The following is a 22,082-nucleotide window of genomic DNA, read 5'->3' as shown; positions in this document are numbered from 1 at the left end:
TTGTGCCAGCTCTCTTTCAAACCCACTGACTTATAATTAATAAACATATTAACTCAAAAAGATCTTCAAGCATGCATATACTGTAGATTATATAAATTATTTTCTTAGAGTTATCTACGATCCATGTTTCTTTATTCAGTGGAAAAGTATGTATTTTGGCTAAGGTAGCTCATATTCCAAGAGGCAGTTGCCATTTCATTTCACTTCAGTTAAAGTACTTACTGCTATACTTAAGATTATCTGAAATTGTTAAGACTTTTATTGAAAAAATAAATCTTATTCTCCAAAGTCAGGTGCTGCCCTTTCCTCACTGCAGCAAACAAACACTGAGGTCATTCAGCACCCTGACTGTGCTTTATACCTAGTTCCACAAGAGGCATGAAGGCAAAAGCCATCCCCCAAACACAAATAATAATTAGTTTCATCTTTCTAATACCATAGAGATCAGATTATCATCATCATGCTGCTGTGGATTAAGACCTAAATCCCATACGCAGAGCTACCTTAAACACAAAAAAAACAAAACATGCGCATTGTTACCCAAAAAAAGAATTAAGAAAAATATCAATATATTTTCAAAACTCATAAATAATGTAATAAAACTAGAAGAAATATTCTCATGTCTCAGCATTAGGCTTCTCATTCAGACTTATAAATCACCTACACTCGACATTTGAACTTCAAGTTTAGGTTTCCAGAAAAAAATAACCACCCAAACTACGTCAATATCCCTCAACATTTGTTCTTGAAGAAAAACAAAACAAATCTCACATTCTCCATTAAAACAAGTAAAAATTAAAGAACATAGCCATCTTACAAGCTTTCAAAGTATCAAGCCCTGACAGTACAGCCAAAATGTCTTAAAAATAGGTTAGCCAGATAAAAAATACAATTTTTAGAACAATTTCCTTACCAAATCATACCTGGGTAAGAAAACCTTTTTAAACTCTTCCCTTATAGATGGCCATCATTGCTCAAGTCCGAAGTTCTACCTTGACCTAAATTCATTATCCAATCTTACTGCTTCTAAGCAGTGTGTGGAGGAATAGGCAAACAATTTTCTCATATAAAGGAAGAAAAGGCTCCAACTTTGTTATACTACAGCATCAATGAAAACATAAAAAGTAAAAGGTACTCAGCAAGGCTACATAAAGCCATACTTACATTTCCAGCTCCTCTCATCTTTTCACAATAAAATTAAATGCTACTAGATATTTTAAGATACAATCTTAAAAGCATGTCTTGACAGGGAAAAGAGAAAATTTTACAAAAGTCCTGTATACATAACAGTCATACAGGTATTTGAAATTATTTTTAAACATGAGTACTGTGCACTATGTTGAAGGATTACAAAATACTTTCTTCACTGAGTATTGGTATTTCACTCATTAATATTCAGGCAAGCAATAATTCATTTCAATCTGCTTTTATACAATGAATAGTGTTAAGATTCTCAGCAAATTACCAACATGTGACATAATTCCATAAATCATGTATAGTTTAACATATTATGAATAGACCCATTTACAGGAGAAGTACATACAATCATATGCCACAAAATCTTAATTCTAGGTAATTATCACAACACAAAAGTCCAGCTGCATCTTGATTCCCACCTGGACCAGGGCCCTACAGTGGCTCCAGCACAGGGAAGTCTCATTGGTGAAACCCAAACAGGCTAAAGCAAGACATGGGAGCAAAACACTTTGCTCTTCCAAGGTAACAATGGCCTGGGGCATGTGATGAAATCTGGCATCTAAGTAAACCCCTTGGCAAAGACTTGGGCTCTTAACAGCCTTGGGGCACTTAAACCACTGTCCAGAATTTTATGAATTATGTAACTGAACTTGTGGGCCCCTATTCTAACTTCAATTTGAGTGTCCTCTCACTTACTGTGAGCTAGATTTTTAGTTCCTTCCTTTCTTCCACTCAGTCCTATGCTGTAAGCATCCAAATGCTGGCAATACAAAAAGAAATATAGAATTTATAATCACGTATGTGGTTATAATGGGATGTCAGAAATGGCTGCTATTGGAGTCAGGGAATTAAAAAGTAGACTTCCAAGTTAACATAGCTGGATAGGTTTATAATAATTTCCAAAGAACTGCTTTGAATAGTCATACTAAAAATTAAATATTAATGTCCAAGTGGTTAGTTTTACATAATGCTTATTGGTAGATAACTTGGTATCTTAATTGATTCTTTGAAACTTAGAATATTACAAAGCATTCTAATTCTGCAATAAAATCCAGTCATTTCCTCTATTTTTCCTCAGAGCCTTCAAGAACAACATCCACAAAAAGAACCCTCAAGTGCAAGCACAGCTTTACAATTTCAGCATCACAATGAAACTATAGGAGTACAATTTTTATTCAGAAAAATAAGCATTGCAAAACAAAACAGATAACACAAAGCACTCAGTATTTTCAAGAAGTTTCACAGATGTTGACAGATAACATTTGCATATTTAACACTATATTGAAATACCTGATGTTCATTCTTATACATCCCAATTTTATATGATTCATTTAATAATATTGAAAATTTTAATACCCTTGCTATACAAGAGGCTCTGACACATGAAAAATTCCCATAAATCAATTTCACCACAACTTCTACCTGCCTCAAGTTGTGCCACTATATCAGAAACAATTTATTCCCCAAAAGGGTTGTCCAGGCCTGTCCCAGGCTGCCCAGGGCAGTGGTGGAGTTCCCACCCCTGGAGGTGTTTCCAAGCTGTGGAGATGTGGTGCTGAGGGACAGGGTTTAATGGTGACCTGGCAGTGCTGGGGCAATGGTTGGACTTGGTGATCTGAAAGGTCTCTTCCAACCAAAACGATTCTATGATCATGCAATAAACATCAGCTAATTAAGATGGCTTAGCCACTTACATGTGAAAAATGGAGAGACTACTTCATTTACCACAGAAAGCACATGATCAAGGTTAGCACCAACCAGCTGACAGCCAGCACTTGACACCCTTCTGCAATTTACACAAAGCCTGGGTAACACAACAAAGTATCAAGCTTTAAACATTAGGGCTTTTGTTCAGACTCTTGCCTTAAATCCTGAGGTGCCATCAAAAACCTCCTTCAACACAGAAAATTAGCAATAAGATGTAAAAATTGCAGAACTATGACAGGATATACAAAATTAGAAGCCAAAACTGTTATTTTTTTCTCTCCTTTTGTTTTCCTTCTGTAGAACTCCAAGTCAGAAGAAGTTATGACTGTTTGGGTAGGCAGCCACGCATGGTTATTGCTGTTATTCTGTGTTTGTAATACACTAACATTGGATTTACAAGGTCTGCTGCTAAGCAGAATAGCTTCCTGACAGAAAGCTACCACCCACTTACCTTCAACTGAACCCATTACCTGTACAGAGTGCTGGGCACGCCAAAGCCTGGAACCCTCCCAGGTACAAGAGCTTTTCTAACTCATACAATGAGCATGAAAATATTAAAATACTCTGAATATGTGCTTAGAAAGTTGCTTTAAGATCTCTTGCTTTAACCGCCTAATTGTAGAAGAGACAAATCCAACATAGAGCCGCTGGGCAGAAAGCATTTTATTTCCTGAAATCAGTTGCATATGGTGAATCTTGCATGAGAAGATAAAAGAAACCAATAAGCAAGTCTTGGCTTTATTCACCTCCCCTTGAGGAATCCATCCAAACTGACCATAAGACAGACAAAACAATGTATTTCATGCAGCTGTGCCATCATTATACCTGTTTAAGTGATAGCAACCAAATAAGAAAAGTGTTCACCTGTCCAAACTGCTTGAAAGGAACCCAGCAGCTTTCCCCAGCTCTCAAATACTAATCAAAACGTGTTTACAGTATAGGTGGGTTTTTTTTCCTCCCCATATAACCCTGAAATGGAAATCCTTTCAATGCTTCAATGTATTCTTCTTGTATCCCCTTCACCCAGCTGTAACCTGTATGAGTAACTGTTGTAAGAATTCACTTTTTTCTAAGGTCATCCAATTGAGACTAACTAATAACACAAAATTCCCATAATATGAAGCCTACAGGTGCAGTAAGCCTTGTTCACTGACCTTGAAACACATTTCAAAAATGCTTATTTTTTGAGGGGTAGGAGGGAAGTACTGGCAGAAAGTTGCTTTGATAAGAATTTCAGCAGACACTTACAGAATTTTCTGTTTATTCTCTTCAATTCTATGTTATCTGATATATTATGAGCATTGTGATTCCTCCCCCACCCATATAAAACATTCGTACTCTCAAATTAAATATTGTTGAAGGTGGTCACAGAAATCCGGGGTTCAAACCTCCCATAAGTTCCCAGCCATTTCAGATATACAGCTATTAAGGTTTTTTTTTCCCTGCAATTTCTTTACAAAAGTAACACATCTAAGCAAGCAAGAGCTTAAGGTACACAGGTTAATGCAGTATTTTATTTGAAGTTTGTAAACTTCTACTCAAGACTGCCAGTTAAAATACCAAACTTTTACCAACACGAGAAAATGGCAGAGCAAAACATCCAACCTAGTTCCAAAAATGCTGGCCAAACATTTTGGCTGAATTGGAAAACCACACCTTTACTCACAGACATTTCCATCTGGAGGACAGTAACATTTAATATAAATGACCTGTAAGGAATACGAAGGTAACTAATGAAAGCTTCATGTCCAGTTTAACATAAAATCATTGTGGTTTCCATTCTTGACTATCTGCAAAGCCTAGCAAGCTCCTATCACTTAATTTTTCCTCATTAAAAGCACTGCTGGCTACTAATTTGCTCCTACTATACATTCTTAAACTAAAAATGACAGTTAGAGAGCAGCAGCTTTGCTTTCTAAAATAATTATTCTAAATAAACATCAAACCAGAAGCTGTAGCAGCTTTGCTTTCTACAGTTTAAAACCCCTTCAGAAGTTTTCTGGACTTCTTTGAAAACATTCATATACTGACTGTATTTTCTATAACTGTCACCACAAATCCAACTAAGAATTTAGGTTTCAATTCCCTCAACTAATTTCAAACACTTCATGTGGACTTACAGTTCAGCTTTCCTTTCTTATTTGTATATCACACTGAGCTTAACCTTATTGTTGTTAAAATGCTGAGGGTTTTTTTTTTTAGTTTGACATAACTGAAGACTTGCCTAAATCTTACTACCACCCTTATAGCCAAGTTTTGCTTGCAATCACAACTACTAATGCAATCCAATAAAATCAGACTCTCCACCTCTCTCACTTCAGGAGAGCTTTGACAGCTACGTTCACCATTGGAAAGGCTTTAATTGTTAACTCAAGGGTCACAACACCAGGCAAGAGTTCTATATTCTAGATACTAAACACTCTAGAAAGTTATTTACTGTTAGTATTTCCCCTAGCTATTCACCCCTTCGTTTTTGTCCCAACCTAGAAATGCTTTACTCCTACTGTAACTGTTTTTTTGAAGGGACTTTGAAACACTTCATGAAAATCAACCATAAACTGTCACAATATCAAACCAGAACTTTTCTGGCCTGCATTGCATTCCCCTAGTGCAAGTTAAACTCACTTGCTGGTGACTGATGTACCCATTTCCTATTTCAGTGCCTCTCACTTGCTCCTGGTTCCAGCAATCGATTGATATCAATTTCACTCGCATCTTCATCAGATTATCAGTGTGTATTTTAGCTACTTGGTATAAACTCCCTGATATAGAATTCTCGTAGTAGATGTTTTCCTCCTCTTTTTTGCTATCCAGTTCTATTACTGAAGCATTTACAATAGAATTCAACATTCCATGACAATTTTTCCAATTCATACTGCGAGATACTATTATCCCACAACAGTAATGAAAATCTTCTAATTCAAATCTGCTTCTAAAATTAAGAGGAAAAGAAAACCCCAAATAAAACAAACCCAGTTTGCTTATTTCCTATGACCTTATTTCTAAAAAACTCCTAATATGCCACAGATTTACTAGCACTTCTTTTCATAATGTACAGGGTTTTTTCTTTGTCTTCTTTGCCTTGTGTTTCATATATCTGACCCTAAAACCCCTTGTATTTATGTATTATTACCTTTCTTATATCCTAATCCTCAAATACTTAAAATGAAAGCCCAGGTTCAGCTTTTAGTACCTGATACAAACTGCAGAACACAATTATGAACTCCATTTTCTATATGAAGAACTTTCTGGTGGCAGACAGAATTCATGTACATGAAAAATATTTTTGGAACAACTGTCATAAAACAGTTTCACAGGAAAAGGATTAGAATTTGCATTAAGGTCGTGAATTTAGCAAGGAATAGAAGACACTAAAATCTAATTTCCAACTAGTCTTTAATATATTCAGTATCACATTAGAAATACAGAATCACAGCTTCCCACTTCCATAAGAGGCCCACCTTAAAAAAAAAAAAAAAAAAAAAAACCTCCAATTTAGAATTGCTCTTGTAGTGTGATTGGTATATGAAAAAAAATACTGTAAACTTAGTTTGAAAACAGAAATGGCTGGGAATAAACCATATAATAACATCATCTCCTCTGAACACAAAACAGATGTTAGCTAACTGAGCAATAGATGTTTCAGCAAAACGTTCAAACACTTCTAAATGAAGTGCTTCTGTTTGAACATGTAAAAAGAATCTAGCTGAGAAATCAGTGAATCGCAAAATAAATTATTTATTAAAATTATATTTCACGAGAGAATTATCATTGTCATGTCTGTGTTAGGGATTGACATATAAATATGTATTTACATTACGCAGTCATGCTAGAATACAGTCAAAGCCATTACAAAACACTGCAGTTAATATTTGCTAGGAGGACAAACGTTTTCATGTTAACAGTAAAGGTTATTACACTCAGCTTTGTAAGTTTTGTGCACAAAAAGCACAAACTGAAGCACATACAGAAATCAACTACAGACCCGCAGACAGGTTTTATTCTACATATGTACACAGCTGTGGAGCATTTGTCAGCCTGTCACAAAAATGGAAAAGTCACTGAAAGGATTTCAGCTAGTGACACTACGTTGCACAGCTTGCTTTTGTTCAATCTTTAGGGTGTCCATTTGGGAGTTTCCCCTCAATGCCATAACTTCCTGTTATATTTAGACTGATGTTTTCATGGACGTTTTCAAAAGCCAATCAAATTAGTCTCTCAGTCACTGGTTCTGTAAATCCAAAATGACACAAGTCTTTTTTCCCTGAACCCCTTCATTCTGTGACGTACCATCAACATCATCTGCAGCTTCGCTCTCTTCTTCTTCTAGTATTTCAAAAGGAGTCAATACATCATAGAGAAATGAGAGAAAGCCATAAAACCAATCAGAGCTTTCCTCTGCTAAAATATTAAGGACTTCCTCAAGGGAATCAATATTTTCATTACTGCCATCTTTGGTCAAGCCTACACAAGAATAGAGGAAAGAGAGAGGGAGGGAAGGGAAAAAAAAAGAGACAGCAGTTAGGTGGAAAGAGGAAACTGTAAAAGGAGGCTCTGTGAAAGACATCTCATGTCACAGACATCAGTCTTTACAGGAATGCTAATTAGGAAATAGAAAGATGTTAAGAAAGTTGAATTTTTCCAAGTAGAGACTATACTTTGGACAATAAACATGCACAATACTATGCCAAAATCTTTTTAAAAAGGCAGCAGCTTTGCTTTCCCTTCTCCTTAGTACTAAAACCAAATCCATTTTTATTCAGGTTTCTGGCCACAGCATTTACCTCTAGACAGTTTTTTAACAGAAATCCTCCACTGTTTAAAATCATCCAATTTGCCTTGTTTTTTTTTTTTTTTAAAACCATCCCGTTCAAATTTGAGAGCTTGCAACTGAGAGCCAAGAACAACATTTAAAAGCAAACAGTATTTAAACTTGTCACAGGCATACTGTTAAGGAGAACATCTATTCTACCATGCAGAATTTTGGTTTTGCTTAGAAGTGAGGACTCTAATTGCTGGGGGGTTGTTTTGCAGTTTGTTTCCTTGGTTTTTTAACATGTTTCTCTTCTGGTGTTGTGTTTTTTTTTGTTTTGTTTTGTTTTCTTTTTTTTTTGTTTTTAAGCATTCTGCATGATATACTCAATCCTCGGGAATTAATTCCACACTTCAGGATATACAAACACCAGTTAACAATGACCAGGCAGCCAATAAAAAAGGTGTACATATTGTTATGTAGAAAATCTAAATCAGGCTGGAGACAGCTAAAGCGGAGATGGCCAGAGCAGCATAAAAAGAACCCATCACTTCTGAACTCTGAGCAGAGTTCAGTCTCTCTCTCAGGAGATGCTATCTTGGTCTACAAGACCCACTGATCTACCTGGTGTTTGTAAAATACAGATAAGCCATGATTAAAGTTCTCTTCTTTTCCCTCCTCCCGTGTGGTTTTTTATTTTTAGTGTTTTGGGTTTTTTGAGTTTTTTGCTTGTTTGTTTGTTTTAAAACTGAAATCCACTGGTTCAGCATTATTACTAAACACCATTTCAACTTTTCCATTCCAGGAAAATTCCAACAGAATGACCAAGTGATGCCAGGTATCAATTATTTGGAAGCTTTACAGTGAGAGAGGGAGGAATTTCCCCTCACTTCTAACCAGAGAAAACCTTCAATTATTTTGGAAGGAGAAGCAGAAAAGTGGGCAAAGGGTGAAGACAGGTTGTTGAGACAAAATTAAGTGAATGTGTCGCACATGCAGACTACAAAGCAATATCAGGTGCAGGTTAATGAAACATTCAGAAAGAGGAGTTAATGGCAGAGACACTTAACATAATTTCAACCATTTTTCTTACAGCACATTGTGAGAGTATCAATGATAATTCTGAGGAAACTTCCAAGTTCATGATGTTCCACATCCTTGTACCCGGATGTCCAGAACCTCTACTTCAGTGACCAGCCATTCTCTTTAATTGTTCACTGGATAGCCCAAAGGTTTAAAACTGACAGACTGAATCCAGGAGGCAAGCAAGGGTATTACAAATATCCCTCTCCAACTTCTTCCATGGCTTAGTTCTATAAAAATTAAATTTTATAGACTTAACTTTAAGCCTGCTAATAAGTCATCATTCTACTATGTTTTCAAAATTTGGACCAAGCAAGATATAATAACATAAATCAAAGTAAGTACATTTACTGAAGAATAAATTCTCAATTTAAGAATGGAAACCTGACTAAAAAAATCTAAATAGTAAACAGAATTATAAATATTTCCATCATTCTATTCTCTGGGAATCTGGCATCAAAAATAAAAAAACCAAACCCCAGCACTCACAAAAGACCCCAGATTTTGGCTAGCATTTCTGTAAGCACATGAAGAATCACATAAATGTCCCTGTTCTTGCACTAAGGCAAGGCTAAGAACCCTTGGGCAGTCTTTATGAAAGATAACAAGGAGTACAGCAGTGTATTTTCTTTGACAAGATTAAGACCACAGAAACTGGAAGAATACATCTAATAGTCTTTACCATAAAAAGCACCTAACAACAAACCCCCAAATTCTTTCTTTACAATTCTTAGCAAAAACTACCTAAGATTAATAAAATGGGCTTTCAATCTAATGGTAAAAAAAAAAGAAAAGACACTTCAGCCAGAGTTGCAGAAAGTAAGACATCATTTCATATGTTTATCGATTTTCTCTTCTTGGAGTTAAATATAATAATAATACAGAATACTGAAACTGGTTTTGGTCTTCATGCATCCTCATGACTGAGAATTGCTTTTTAAAGCAAAAATGTGCCTGAAAATGGTGAGAAGAATGAAGCTGCCCAAAGCAGCAGCCATACCATGCTGAGTGACCCACAGAAATAACTCTTTTCTTTCTAGAGGTGTCTGAACAACACAGTTTAAATCAAACACTGATCGAGGGAGTGAAAAATCTTCATCCATATCACAACCAATATGCCAGAGGCACATTGCCTACATTCATTTCACGAGACAAAGGCTTTCTTCTCCTGCAAATATCTCTTTTACCAGAAGGAGCACATGGAAGCCTTTAATACTTGAAGGTGCTACAGTAGAACATAAGAAAGATAGAGAAGAGTATGAAGCCTATCCTGAACAGATGGGCTCTACAAAAGCCTTCTTCTAAGTCCTATCATCTCACCACACATTTTCCGAGTGTGCCATCATTCTACAACTGCTTGCAAACTTCTTCTGCTAGAGGTGAATGAGGGGAAAAAACGCTGGTTCACAGAAGCTTGGATTCTCCTGTTTCCTACCCTTGGTTTGCTGATACACCAGGTTGTTTTTTTTTTCCATTTTCTGCACAGCCAGACTAGTCTGAACTAAAACCATAAGAAGACTGATCCTAAAGCCACTCTCTGAGCTGAAGCAAGTACAGAGGTGTAACACTCCTGAGAAGAATAACCTCCTTCAAAGAACTATCACAGTCACGTTGGCAAAAAAGGGGGAAGTGAATTACTGCTAACAGCAGCCCTCACTGGAGCTGGTTAAGAAGCCTCTCTTCCCATTACCAAAATGGAATTCAGTAAATAGAACCTCCTCCTTGCATTTCCACCCCAGATAATTTTATAAATGGATACCAAACTAACTCAACAAATATTTGGGGCTGGTTGGATGGGTTTTTTTCCTCTCTCTTACTTGGGTGAGATGAGGAGTGGAAAAGAAGGGAAGAAAACACAGGTTTCTTGCACACCACCTTTAAAATTATGCAAATACCTCAAGAGAACTTAATCACCAAACCTCCTTTGATTTCAGCAAATAAAAAGAACAGAGCCTATCATAAACTACATGCACAAGAAATAAAATAATAAATTTTAATTCTTTTATTTTGGGGTCCCCAAGTAGTACAGAAAACTGCTAAGTTATCAGCTACCAAAATATTCTTTGAAATATAAAATAAACTCACACTGGTAGAGGCATTTTTAAATGTTAGATGAAATTAAATTATATTCAGCATTAATATGCAAATTAAATCTTATTTGTAGCAAACCCTAAGGATTATGAAAGTGGACAACATTAAACCCCTGTATATGCCACAATTTCAATATACAATGGTTTAGTAATAGCTGAAGATAAAAGCAGCATATGACTTCCCAGCAGTAGATATCAAAGAGTAGGATCTCCTTTTTCAGTCACTATTAAACTAGCAGAGAAACCACTTCCTGTTATGGTAGTCTGACCCAGAGAAAAATCCCAGTAACTATCATATCTTCAGACACAGCATATGTGCTAAAAAAATCCTCTCAGATAAAATGTAAAAGAAGCTATGCATTCAGCATTTAGAAAGTCACCCTAATGCAGTTGATATATAGGCTTATCACATGGTTTCCTTTACTACAAAGGCTTAATTCTGGAAGACAAATGCCTCAAGAGGCAATCTAGTCTACCAGTTTTTACAATAATGAAGTCACTTTAGGCTGCATAGTGGTGGTCATTTTTTCATTCATATTAAATGTAAAACACAAATGAGCACAACAAGGTACTAGTAATTTCAGCTAGTAATATAATATGCTAGTTATTAGCAAAAAGATATTTTTTTATTCATCATTTTTATCAGTAGAGTGTAACTTTTAAAATATTACCATTTCCTTCATACTGCAGCAAATATTCTGAAATTAGATTAAATTCTATTTCCAAGCAAGTATTCAAAAATAACAAAAATAAGTTTTCATCTGTGACCTTTTAATGACACACTTGAAGTATAAGGTTTAAATGCATGACAAGACAAGCTTATAATAGAAACACTGTCATGTCCTGGCAGAGCTCCCAGCTACAGCAAGTTGCATAAACCAGTCATGGAACAAAGGAGCAGCAGGTTTCTAGCTGCCACCCTGGCAATCTGAATCCAACTGACACGACCCACAAGAGATTGATACCCACTTTCTATACACTACATAACAGACAGAGATTAGGATCCTAACTACAGAAAGTGTGACTTTATTTACCATTTATGTCCCGTTTTCAGCTCTGAAGCCATTCAGAGCACTGGAGGTTCTTTGCAGTGCCTCTCACATTCAAACCACTGCAAACCAGCTCAAACTTTCATTGCAATGGGTTTTCTTGAACCATGAAGGGATTAAACAACTGAGCCCTTCCAAAAAGACATGCTTATTTCTACAAATTTAAGTGGGCAAAAATAAACTGATGAGCAACTGATTTTTGTGGAGCATGAGTTTCAAATAGCAAGACTAATATCCTGATATTCATAACTTTGACTGGTTTGAGACATTCCACTTTGCCCTCTGCTCAAGCTCTTATTTACTGCACTGAGGGGGTCTGTTGTTTTGTTCAACTTGCTAGGCCTGTGTGCTCAGGTTTATTTGAACAAATAAATTTTAAAAAATAAACTTTCTAACACCAAGTATGTAAGAAGTATCTATGCAATGCTCAGTTGTGAAACTGAAGATGGTAGTGCTTTAACTGCTAGAAGGTACAAGATAGAAGGTGCAGAATGAGCAGAAAGACTCCCAGATTACAAGGAACAGAAGCCTAAAACTAGTGTTTCAATGTCAAAGAAGAAAACTCCACATCATGTAGGATTTATGAAGGACAAAGAAAAAGAACAGACTTGTGGATAACTCAGAACAGAAGAAAGACAGTACAAAAATATGCTAAACAAATAGTCACCTAAGTAGTACAAAGGCCTGCTGGAAGCCACTCTAAAATGAACCTGACTTAACACGTTAACAATGTTTTCACTCTTGAAGCATCTCGACCCCTGCATCTGATAAATTTATTAACAACAACCATCTTTCAACAGGTGATACAGCAGCATCCATGTCCTAACTTCAAAGTCATCCTGTAATTAAAAGCTTTTCACTTACACTGCTGTACTAAGAAAAACAACACAATTTGCTACAATGAGTTGCACACAATCCTACAACTCACACTACCCACAATTATTTCCATTTAAGTTCTCCAATTAGGAGAAAACAGAAATACTATTTTGACATTAAACAAAACCCAAATATGAATAGGACAACTGAATATTATAGCTTATTCCACCTGTGTTTGTACTTGCCTAGCAATACTTTAGCATCTTCCACATCAAAATCTCCATCTCCATCAGCATCGTATATCCCAAGCTTGCCTGGCAATGAAGAGAGGAAGAAGTGAGAATTAGGGATTCAGCAGTTTGTTTCCAGCACAGTGTTTTCAATGGGATGGTTGACTGTCAATGCTAGGTGGTTACCATATTTCTCTGAAATGATTTAGCTGTACTCTTCTTAACCACATTTTAATTTTCCTGGAAAATATTACAAATATTTTCAGTTCCTTTCTGCATTTCCTAGACTTTCAACTAAACACAAATTAGTCTTTTTTCCACGCATATATTTTGGTGCTGGCAGACTTAAAGCAAACCTGTAATAGTTATGCACTTTATGGAGACATGTCTTACTCTGAATAAAACTTAAGTTCACCAGGAATGTTCCACATGTTTGAGGGGAAACAAATAACAAAACAAGGATTTATCAAATAACCACCTTTTTTTAGATTAGATGCTTCTTGCCGTTCTAAACACTCAGAAACAAAAGAGGTATATAATATTTCCTAGACTTTCAACTAAACACAAATTAGTCTTTTTTCCACGCATATATTTTGGTGCTCACAGACTTAAAGCAAATCTGTAATAGTTATGAACTTTATGGAGACATGTCTTACTCTGAATAAAACTTAAGTTCACCAGGAATGTTCCACATGTTTGAGGGGAAACAAATAATAAAACAAGGATTTATCAAATAATCACCTTTTTTTTTAGATTAGATGCTTCTTGCCATTCTAAACACTCAGAAACAAAAGACGTATATAATTTTTAGTGCCAAGTTAACAGAAGGTAAGTCATCTACTTCCTTGACAACAGAAAAACATTCACAGTTCTTATGAATAACTGTCTAACATTCACTGCAGACAAAAAGTTGTCAATCCTTTTATAGCTGATGAATACATCAGACCTCTCACCTTTATTTTTGAAACTGCAGCTCTACCAGACCTAAATATATGCAAGAAAAGAACCCAAGTTTCTAATCAAAAAGAATTTTTAGCATAGAGTCATGGTACCTGGGATTAAAAGTATCCTGGGATCACTAAGTGAGTTGAGAGCTACCTCATTAATTTTGATAAGCTTCAGACATAACCTCTAATAAGACTGAACCTCTGCACACATTTTGCAGAAGAACTCTAAGTCCTTATAGTTTGCCAGTTTATTATTATACTGCTCATTCTCTAAATGGAGGAAGAACTTGATTGCTGTTAAAAGAAATGAAATTAGCTCTCAATATGGTACTTAGAAAATTAGAAAACAGTTTTGTGAAACAAAATGTTAAGGCTTGGGTCTAGAACAGACAAAAATAAGGCCATCAGCATTGTATGAAAGCAATCAATTAGAAAGGATCTTTATTAGTTAAACACAAAACTGATGGAATAAACAATTTTCTAGAAAAAAGAATTGTATCATCTTCAAAGCCATGAAAAATGAGACAGATGAGAAATGACTGAGTTTCATGTCATTGTAGAAGAATAGCAATTCTCTACAAAATTAAAAACATAAAAGTAGTAAAAGAAATTTTTTAGCCATAGGTCTGTAAAGAAAGCTTATGTCTCTAGTATCCTACCTTGTAGGACCTCTGACAAGTTATAACGGAAATCCTTTGCTTTGGCTGCATGCATGGTAAAAATACAGAAACAATTAATTGCATCACTAGACCCAACCAAGTTTCAAACCAGAAACTTCTCTTAAAATCAATCCAGATCAAAAACAGCATCTACCAACAAATTTGGAAAGCTTGTTAAACCAGCAGTTGCGAAAGGACATGTTGAATTCTATATAATCAGGGACAGTGGCTCTAACTATGGACATACAACTTGAAAATGGAGACATTAATTTTCACCCTGAGATATTATATTAACAATATTATTTTAATGTTATCATATTGAGATAAAATTATCAACACTAAGCTTGTAAGCTTAAAACTGAGGTCACTCAAGATTTCTTTTGTGAGAAGATGACCAATCAGTTGTCCTGACTCAACAGAGACACAGTCCAGAGTGGTAACAACAACTGCCCGCTTTCAACCCTTGCTGCAAGCTTCCCAGAGCTTAAGCTGAGACAATGCATCTTTAGTTGACATTTTAAATGAACTACAGTATACAGGTTACAAAATAAGCCACATCTCGCCTCAGAGATATCTTCAATTCTTTAATAAATGCAGTATTTTAATAACCTTTCTCAGTCTCATGAGAATCCCATTTTAACTATCATAACACAGCTCAGCATTACAATGTACTTTCTGAGCTACATTGCCTGTTCTTATCATTGTAGGTCACTTGCAAACACCACACTAGACAAACCAGCCAGTCAGAAACTTAGAATAGCCTCCATTTAATGCATGCCAAATATTAGAAGCATCTTAAGATTTAAAATTCTTACCTAGAACTTCTTCATAGTCTACAAGTTCAAACCAGACAACTGCTACTGATGTCCAAACTCCCAGCAAAGCAATTACCATGAACCAGGTGAAAAATGAGCTTCCAGAGAGGCCTTCTTTCTTTCCATTCCTGTTTTTTTTCCTGCTTCCTCCATGCTTAGTGTCTGTTAAAATAAACAAGCGGAAAACAAAGATTTGCATAAGTTTGAAAATTATGATGGAGAATACAATTATAAACCTGTTCTTTTTTTTTTATCACTACACAGAATACAGGACATTTGAGAAACTTGTTTTGCTGTTTGTTGGTTGGTTTGGGGTTTTTTTGCTTTCAGGTTTTTGTTTTCATTTTTGTTTGGTTTTTTATGGTTTTGTTTTGTTTGGGCTTTTTTTCATGACGTTTTATTTTAAACTTCACCACTGTCACTGGCTTTCCCTATCATTTTGAATTACGGTGGGAAATTTGATGATTATCTATGTAAAAGCTCCACAAACCAAGCAAATATCAAACATCCACATGTAATTTGTCTTCACAACTTGGTTGGAAATCCCCCCTTCCTCCCCTTCAGCATATATTTATACAGAGCTTAACATTTTTGAGATGCTTTGCATTTGTGCCAGCAGTTCTCCAAATGCCACCAGAGGGCAATAGGACCAGTTTGGAGGAAAAACATTCCTTCTGAAGGGAGTTTCAATGCTCATTGAATTAGCTGATGGAATCAATGTGAGAATTCCAAGAGCCTAAGAAGGCTCTAAAATCTAAACCATACTAAGAGTAAGACATACTAAGGTTCAGGCACTTTACCAACTAAAAATATCTTCCCTGTTAGAATCAGAGATTCACTACGTGCTGAAATCCTTTAGATGTCTAGTCCCATGGAACAGACAAGTAAAAGGATGACACAGAGACTTAATGTAAATCACAGCTTCATTTATAACAGCACATATGGACAGTAAATGTATATTAAAAAAATACAGTGCTTATAAACAAACTGCTGGGAAAAGAAAGACCTCAGGCTAGCATAGGGGTTGGGAGTTTCAAACAGGCATCGCTACTAGAGAAGACAAATTGCTTGGTCCATTGCTTCAGGATCATCTGCTACGTGTAGTGAATAAAAGCACATCCAAAAAGATGCCTGTGGCCTTGCTCCAAAGCTCAAGGTCTTCTCTTCCACCTCCTAATACTACCATTGTAGGGCTGGCCCCTGGCTACAGTCCCGTGTCTGCCAGCCTTCATTCCTTTGTAGGCATCAGCCTTTGCCCGTCCAGCCACATCCAGTCGCTGTTACTGAAGTAAAACTATTTCTTACGTTTTGAAATACGCGAGGAACTTCACCATGAATACTGAGGTAATATAATAAGGTAGGGAATTAACTTCATCATACTAATTACAAGGAACGTTTGATGTATTTATCAGTACCTATTTATAAATAAGACAAAAAATACTCCCAACAGCTAAATACCAATGTAGTTGTGGTTTAGAATAAAAGGGAATAGCACTAAAAGATAAATCCTGGCTTAAAGGCTGACTTAATTCTGTAACAGATGTTACATAGAAATATTTTCAGTCCCTACTTGCCATTATGTTCACAGCGGTAATAAACTAATTTTATTAGATTTATTGTGCTATATCTTGACCTCAGACCAATAAAATAACCCAAACAACTGACTCAAATCAGCTCTTACTCAGCTCAGCATTTTATTGAAGAAAAAAAAATCCTTTCATTAAGATTGCTCCATACAAAGATCAAATACCAACTATTTAGTGTCTTTTTATCTATTAAAGTTGCCTTGGTATAGGCTGTCTAACAATATTCAGGGAGAAACCAAGACAACTTAGCCTCCATCGGGCAGGTATCACCCGCTGCTGCACAGCACCCTCATTACATATGTGCAAGCTCTGTAACACATTGTAACATCTCTCCTAGGGGAAAGATGTACAGGTAGCCCAAAAACAGAGGTAAAGACAAGCAGCACATGGCAGTGCATTCAGAAACAGGATCAACTGTATATGACAATTATTTAAAGTACTTGAGCTGGAAATGTGAATAGCCAGGAATACAAAAAATGTATATTATGAAACAGCAGAACTTTGCAACTCATGTCCCAACGCAGTCAATGGAAGCTTTGTACATATTTAAAATTAAACCTTAAGGCTAAAAACATTTTAAATTATTTCAGATTACAACCTTGTTGTAGAACAAACTAGTTATTAGAAGAGTCAAAAGGGAAAGAAAATGTTCCTGCATAACACGTTACTCATTTACCTTACTGATTTCCACTGTTTACTGCTAATTGCCTCTGAAGAAAGGAGCTTTACTTATGAGACAAGTAGAAAAATTAAAGCCAAGCTTATTTAATTAATCAAGCATAGCTCTTTGTATTTTTTCCAGTCTAAGAGACTGTTTCATGCAAAACCCTCAAAAAAAAACAGATTCTGCTCCACAATTATCATTCACATCAGCCACAAAGACATGTTTTTATGCTGTGGCTTCCTACCTTATAGGAAAACATTCAAAACTGTTGGCAAAATTCTGCTAAGAATTCAACTACAGCAGCCTGATCAGGAAACATTTTAATATAAATGGAAGCCATGTAATGTTAAATTTCCCTAGTCTGTGCAGAGAACCCTGCCCATAGGGCCAGAACAAAACACTGCAAGGGCTCAGGCTGGTTCAGAGCTCACTCCAACAGTTAATTCTCAATTCAAGCCCTTTCCCTGCACATGCTGCCAGCCATGTCAGAAGTAGGTCACTTGCCATATCTGGTAAGCCTGGGCTTACACCACACCAGATGTCTTTATGCAGACATCAGAAAGTCTTAAATTACGCTCTGTTCCTCAACGGCAAATCTTTAAAGGTTCTATATCTCGCTTAAGAGTCATGCCTACATAAAAATGAATTCAAACCTTTCTCCTTTTACATTAGAAGGCATCTGGTAATTTCACAAACTCCAACAATAACCTTAAACTCAGGCATCTGAAGACAAAACAATGTCTCTTATGTGAATGTGTGCTCCACTCAAGCAAAACTGAAGTTACAATCAACCACCCTGCCATGAACAGATGAAATACCTCTACTGCAGTGAGCATTCAGTCACAGAGAAGAGAGGCAGCCTGTAACTCAGACCAGAACAGCAAACGGAACAGAAACAACTACGCCACAGCAAACCACTCATCTTGCCCATGACAAAATCAGACGTGGCCAGCATTTGCCACCCTGCACCTGTTCACCAAAAGGTTAGGATTATACCTGTGTCGTCAGCCATAACATCAGTGCCCGGTGGCCACCAAGCGTGTCGGTATCTCCAGAAGTTAACACTGAAGGCAGAGTAAGCAACGATTTATCCTCCTGCAGTCCTGCCACGGCAGCAAACAAGTTTCCTAAAGCCAGCTCAGCTGGAACCCGAAACTGGACCCGAGAGAAACCTCTCCTCCAAGTCTATTTTTAGAGCAGTTATCCCCAGGAGCCAAACACTTTTCAGAACTCATATGGCAATCTAGTTCTGACGACAATCAAATTCACTTACTCCTCCTCCCTGAGCATCCTGGGTAGCTGATCCTTTCTCCCCCCCTTAATCCCCCACCATCAAACGCAGCAGCGAATGAAACCGAGCAGGGTTGTAATTTTGCTGCAATTTATGCCTCAGTGCCTGAGCTCTGAGGACATTAAATCCAGCAGCGTAAACTGGAACACAAGTCTGGACACACAGCCTGCCTGCTTGCATTTGTTCACTTGGCCCTCACCCAGGGAAGTTTCTCCATGCTGGCACTCCTCTGCCAGCCTTCCTGAAGCAGCACATCACATGCCACAAAGCTAAACCAGGTAAAATTTCTGTTGTTCTGTTTGTTCCAAGTAGCAGAGATGTTGATTGTGCTTTGCTGCCCAACTTTTCCAGAAAGCACTAACACTACCCCATCTCACTCACCCCTCCTTTAAATCTTGATGATCTGCATACTACCTGTTCAATTTAAAGCTAACACAAATCATTAATGATCAACACATTCTCTTCTTCTTAATGACCAGAAAAGGAGGAAAAAAAACATGATTACACTACTCGACTTACATACACGTTCAATTTGATCAAACTATTCTTTCCCCACTGCATTTCAAACTAATGCCAGCTCCTTCTTGATGGTAGGAATCATAGAACCATTAAGGTTAGAAAAGACCTCAAAGATCATCAAGTCCAACTGCCAACCCAACACTACCATGAGCACTAAACCGTGTCCCCAAGTTCCACATCTACAGGTCTTTTTAACAGCTCTAGGGATAGTGACTCCACCACCTCCCTGGGCGGTGTCACCACTCTTTCAGGAAATAAATTCTTCCTAATATCCAACCTAAACCTCCCCTGGCACAACTCTGGCCCATTTCCTCTCATCCTATTGCTAGCTACTTGGGAGAAGAGACCTACCCCCACCCCACTCCAGCCTCCTTTCAGGGAGTTGTGGAGAACAAGGTCTCCCCTCAGCCTTCTCTCCTCCGGACTAAACAACCCCAGTTCCCCCAGCCACTCCTCATAAAACAAAGAAAAAAACTCATTTATCATTAACAGCAGCCCTAATAAAAACCTCAAGATCTAGCACTCCACCCTTCTTTCCCCCACACTCCTTTATAGAACAGCTGTCAGATAGAGGGAGTGAGCAGCAGAACCTTACAGCTGCTTTAAAAACCAACATCTGCCTCCTGTGGTTCTAACATCCAGCAACTCATTACCGAATGCAATTCTCAACAGCTCAAGGATAAAAAAGCAAGAAATAACACCCAGATTTGAGACTTTTCAAATGGACAGAAAGAAACTACAGCCAGTTGATTCTTTACCTAGTGTACCTTTAACTATCTTTAAAGCCCCCTGAAAACATCAATCAGAACAGAGTTTTTAGATGGACCTCCTAACTCATTTCAGCAACTTATGTGATGCACAAGCAGTACAGAGCAAGAAACGAGGAAAATTTAAACAAAGGGTAAAAAGTCAAATATATGGAGAAATCAACAGCTTAGTATGGGAAATAATTTTATATGCAATGACATGTAGTCTACTGTATATAAAACCCAGAGTGTTTTGACAGGCATGAGGTGAGCCAACTTGTTGCAACTTCACTTCAGCTGCACCTCCATATGCAGACACCTGATCTTACTACAAGTGGATTCAGAGATTATGCAACTGATGTTGAGAACCTGGAGTCTGTACTGTGAGTATTATGGGGGCATTGCTCCAGCGCTTACCTGGCTAAATGCCCACAAGTGGTTGCAGCACACCTTCCTGCTTCACTTGACTCCAACCTAAGCAAGTATATTCAGGGACAATAGCACATCACATAAAAGCAAAGGTAATGGAAACAGTCCAGGAATTAATTTCAAATATACACTCCCAATCTGAACTAACACATATATGCTGACCTTTAACCAAGTACCTATAGCCTTATCTTTTACCCTGTAAAAATCAACAGATTGCAAGAACATGTCTTCCCAAGAAATGTCAAACAGCTTCTTTCCTGAAAGGGAAGCCTAGAGCTAAATGGGGAAGATCTTCACACACAAAAGGAAAATGGACCAAAGGCCACAAAACTGATTACCTACCCTGTGATTTACATACATTAATGCATACCTTGAAAAATACAGATTACCTGTGTACCTCTCCAAATGCTGTAGTTCAAAAAACACCGAACCATATCATTTGGGCTAGTTTTGTGAAAGACAAAGGTTAAATGGAATAGATATGTGTTTAAAATACAAACCAAGATTGGGATAGCTGAGCCAACAGTGCAGACTTCTTGTGAGGTCTCATTCTACCATGGTCAAATGCTGTGATTGTCTGTTATTTCTTTTTTGAGCCAACTCAAACAGCTTCACTAACAAATTACTCTCCATCTTAAATCTTAAAACTGTTCTCAGGTTAGTTTTGCTACAACTATGTGCTCCATGATATTTTAGTTAAGTATATGTTCCTAAAATGAACTACCAAGACTGGCAGCATTAATTCCACCTGAAGATCACTACTGAAGTGCAAGCAAAGAAGCTTAGAAGGAAAAAAAAGTAAACTATGAATGCAAAAGTCAAGGCAGGCTTCAAAGCACCAAGCTAAGCTTTTGTAATATGTATAATTATTCCCCACAAAGGTTCATTAGGAAGTCATATGGAAGAAATTATGGATTATGACATAAAAAGAAAGGTGCACACCAGCACGCACTGACTAGAAAGCAGAAAAACATGGCAGAAAGAAAACCAACAAAAGGCTAACCTTAGAGAAATATCTAAAAATTGCATTTCAGAAGTAAAAACTAGCAGTCAGCTAGCACATAGGGAGACTTTAGAACCAGCTCAGTTTAAAAGCAAAATGAAGAGTGATAAAAAACAGATGAGAAATAAACCCCTAAAATGTTAAATTAACTGTCATACCACTAATACAGCTGAAGTAGTAGCAGCACAAAGGCAGGAAACAACCTCTGCTGTATGAGCAGGGCCTACTACCACTTGATATTTTTGCCAAATTATCTTTTCCAATACAATTAATGATAAAACAACTGTTTCAAGCCATTCTTGGTAATAGAACTGCAGCTAATTATTTTAAACAGTTTTTACAGAAAAAAATTTTGGGTCAGGTCAGTAACAAGTATTTAGAGTAAAGGGAAGCTTACAGCATTCTTTGTTGATACTATTTCCTCCCTGCCTATTCAAATAGGAGCTTTTTTTTTTTTTAACTTATACTGCGAGACCATTCATAAATGTTTATATACAT

At 36.9% G+C, this 22,082-nt stretch overlaps 1 protein-coding gene across 1 annotated transcript in view; it reads right to left on the bottom strand.

Annotated features, from left to right (window-relative positions):
• Window positions 1–18,608, bottom strand: part of ASPH (aspartate beta-hydroxylase) — a gene marked incomplete at its 3' end in the record, with an annotated part of 65,417 nt that extends 46,809 nt beyond the window's left edge. Inside the window, 4 exon segments of the mRNA XM_008950306.1 lie at window positions 12,941–13,009; window positions 14,532–14,576; window positions 15,347–15,508; window positions 18,593–18,608. Of these exon segments, the coding sequence (XP_008948554.1) occupies window positions 12,941–13,009; window positions 14,532–14,576; window positions 15,347–15,508; window positions 18,593–18,608 (292 nt within the window).
• Between the last annotated feature and the right edge of the window lie 3,474 nt (window positions 18,609–22,082).

Source organism: Merops nubicus, unplaced genomic scaffold (genome assembly GCF_000691845.1).
Source record: "Merops nubicus isolate BGI_N331 unplaced genomic scaffold, ASM69184v1 scaffold10622, whole genome shotgun sequence".
In the NCBI taxonomy this organism is placed as follows: domain Eukaryota; kingdom Metazoa; phylum Chordata; class Aves; order Coraciiformes; family Meropidae; genus Merops; species Merops nubicus.
The sequence above is the reverse complement of the archived record's forward strand: the minus strand, read 5'-3'. Positions and strand labels throughout refer to the sequence as shown.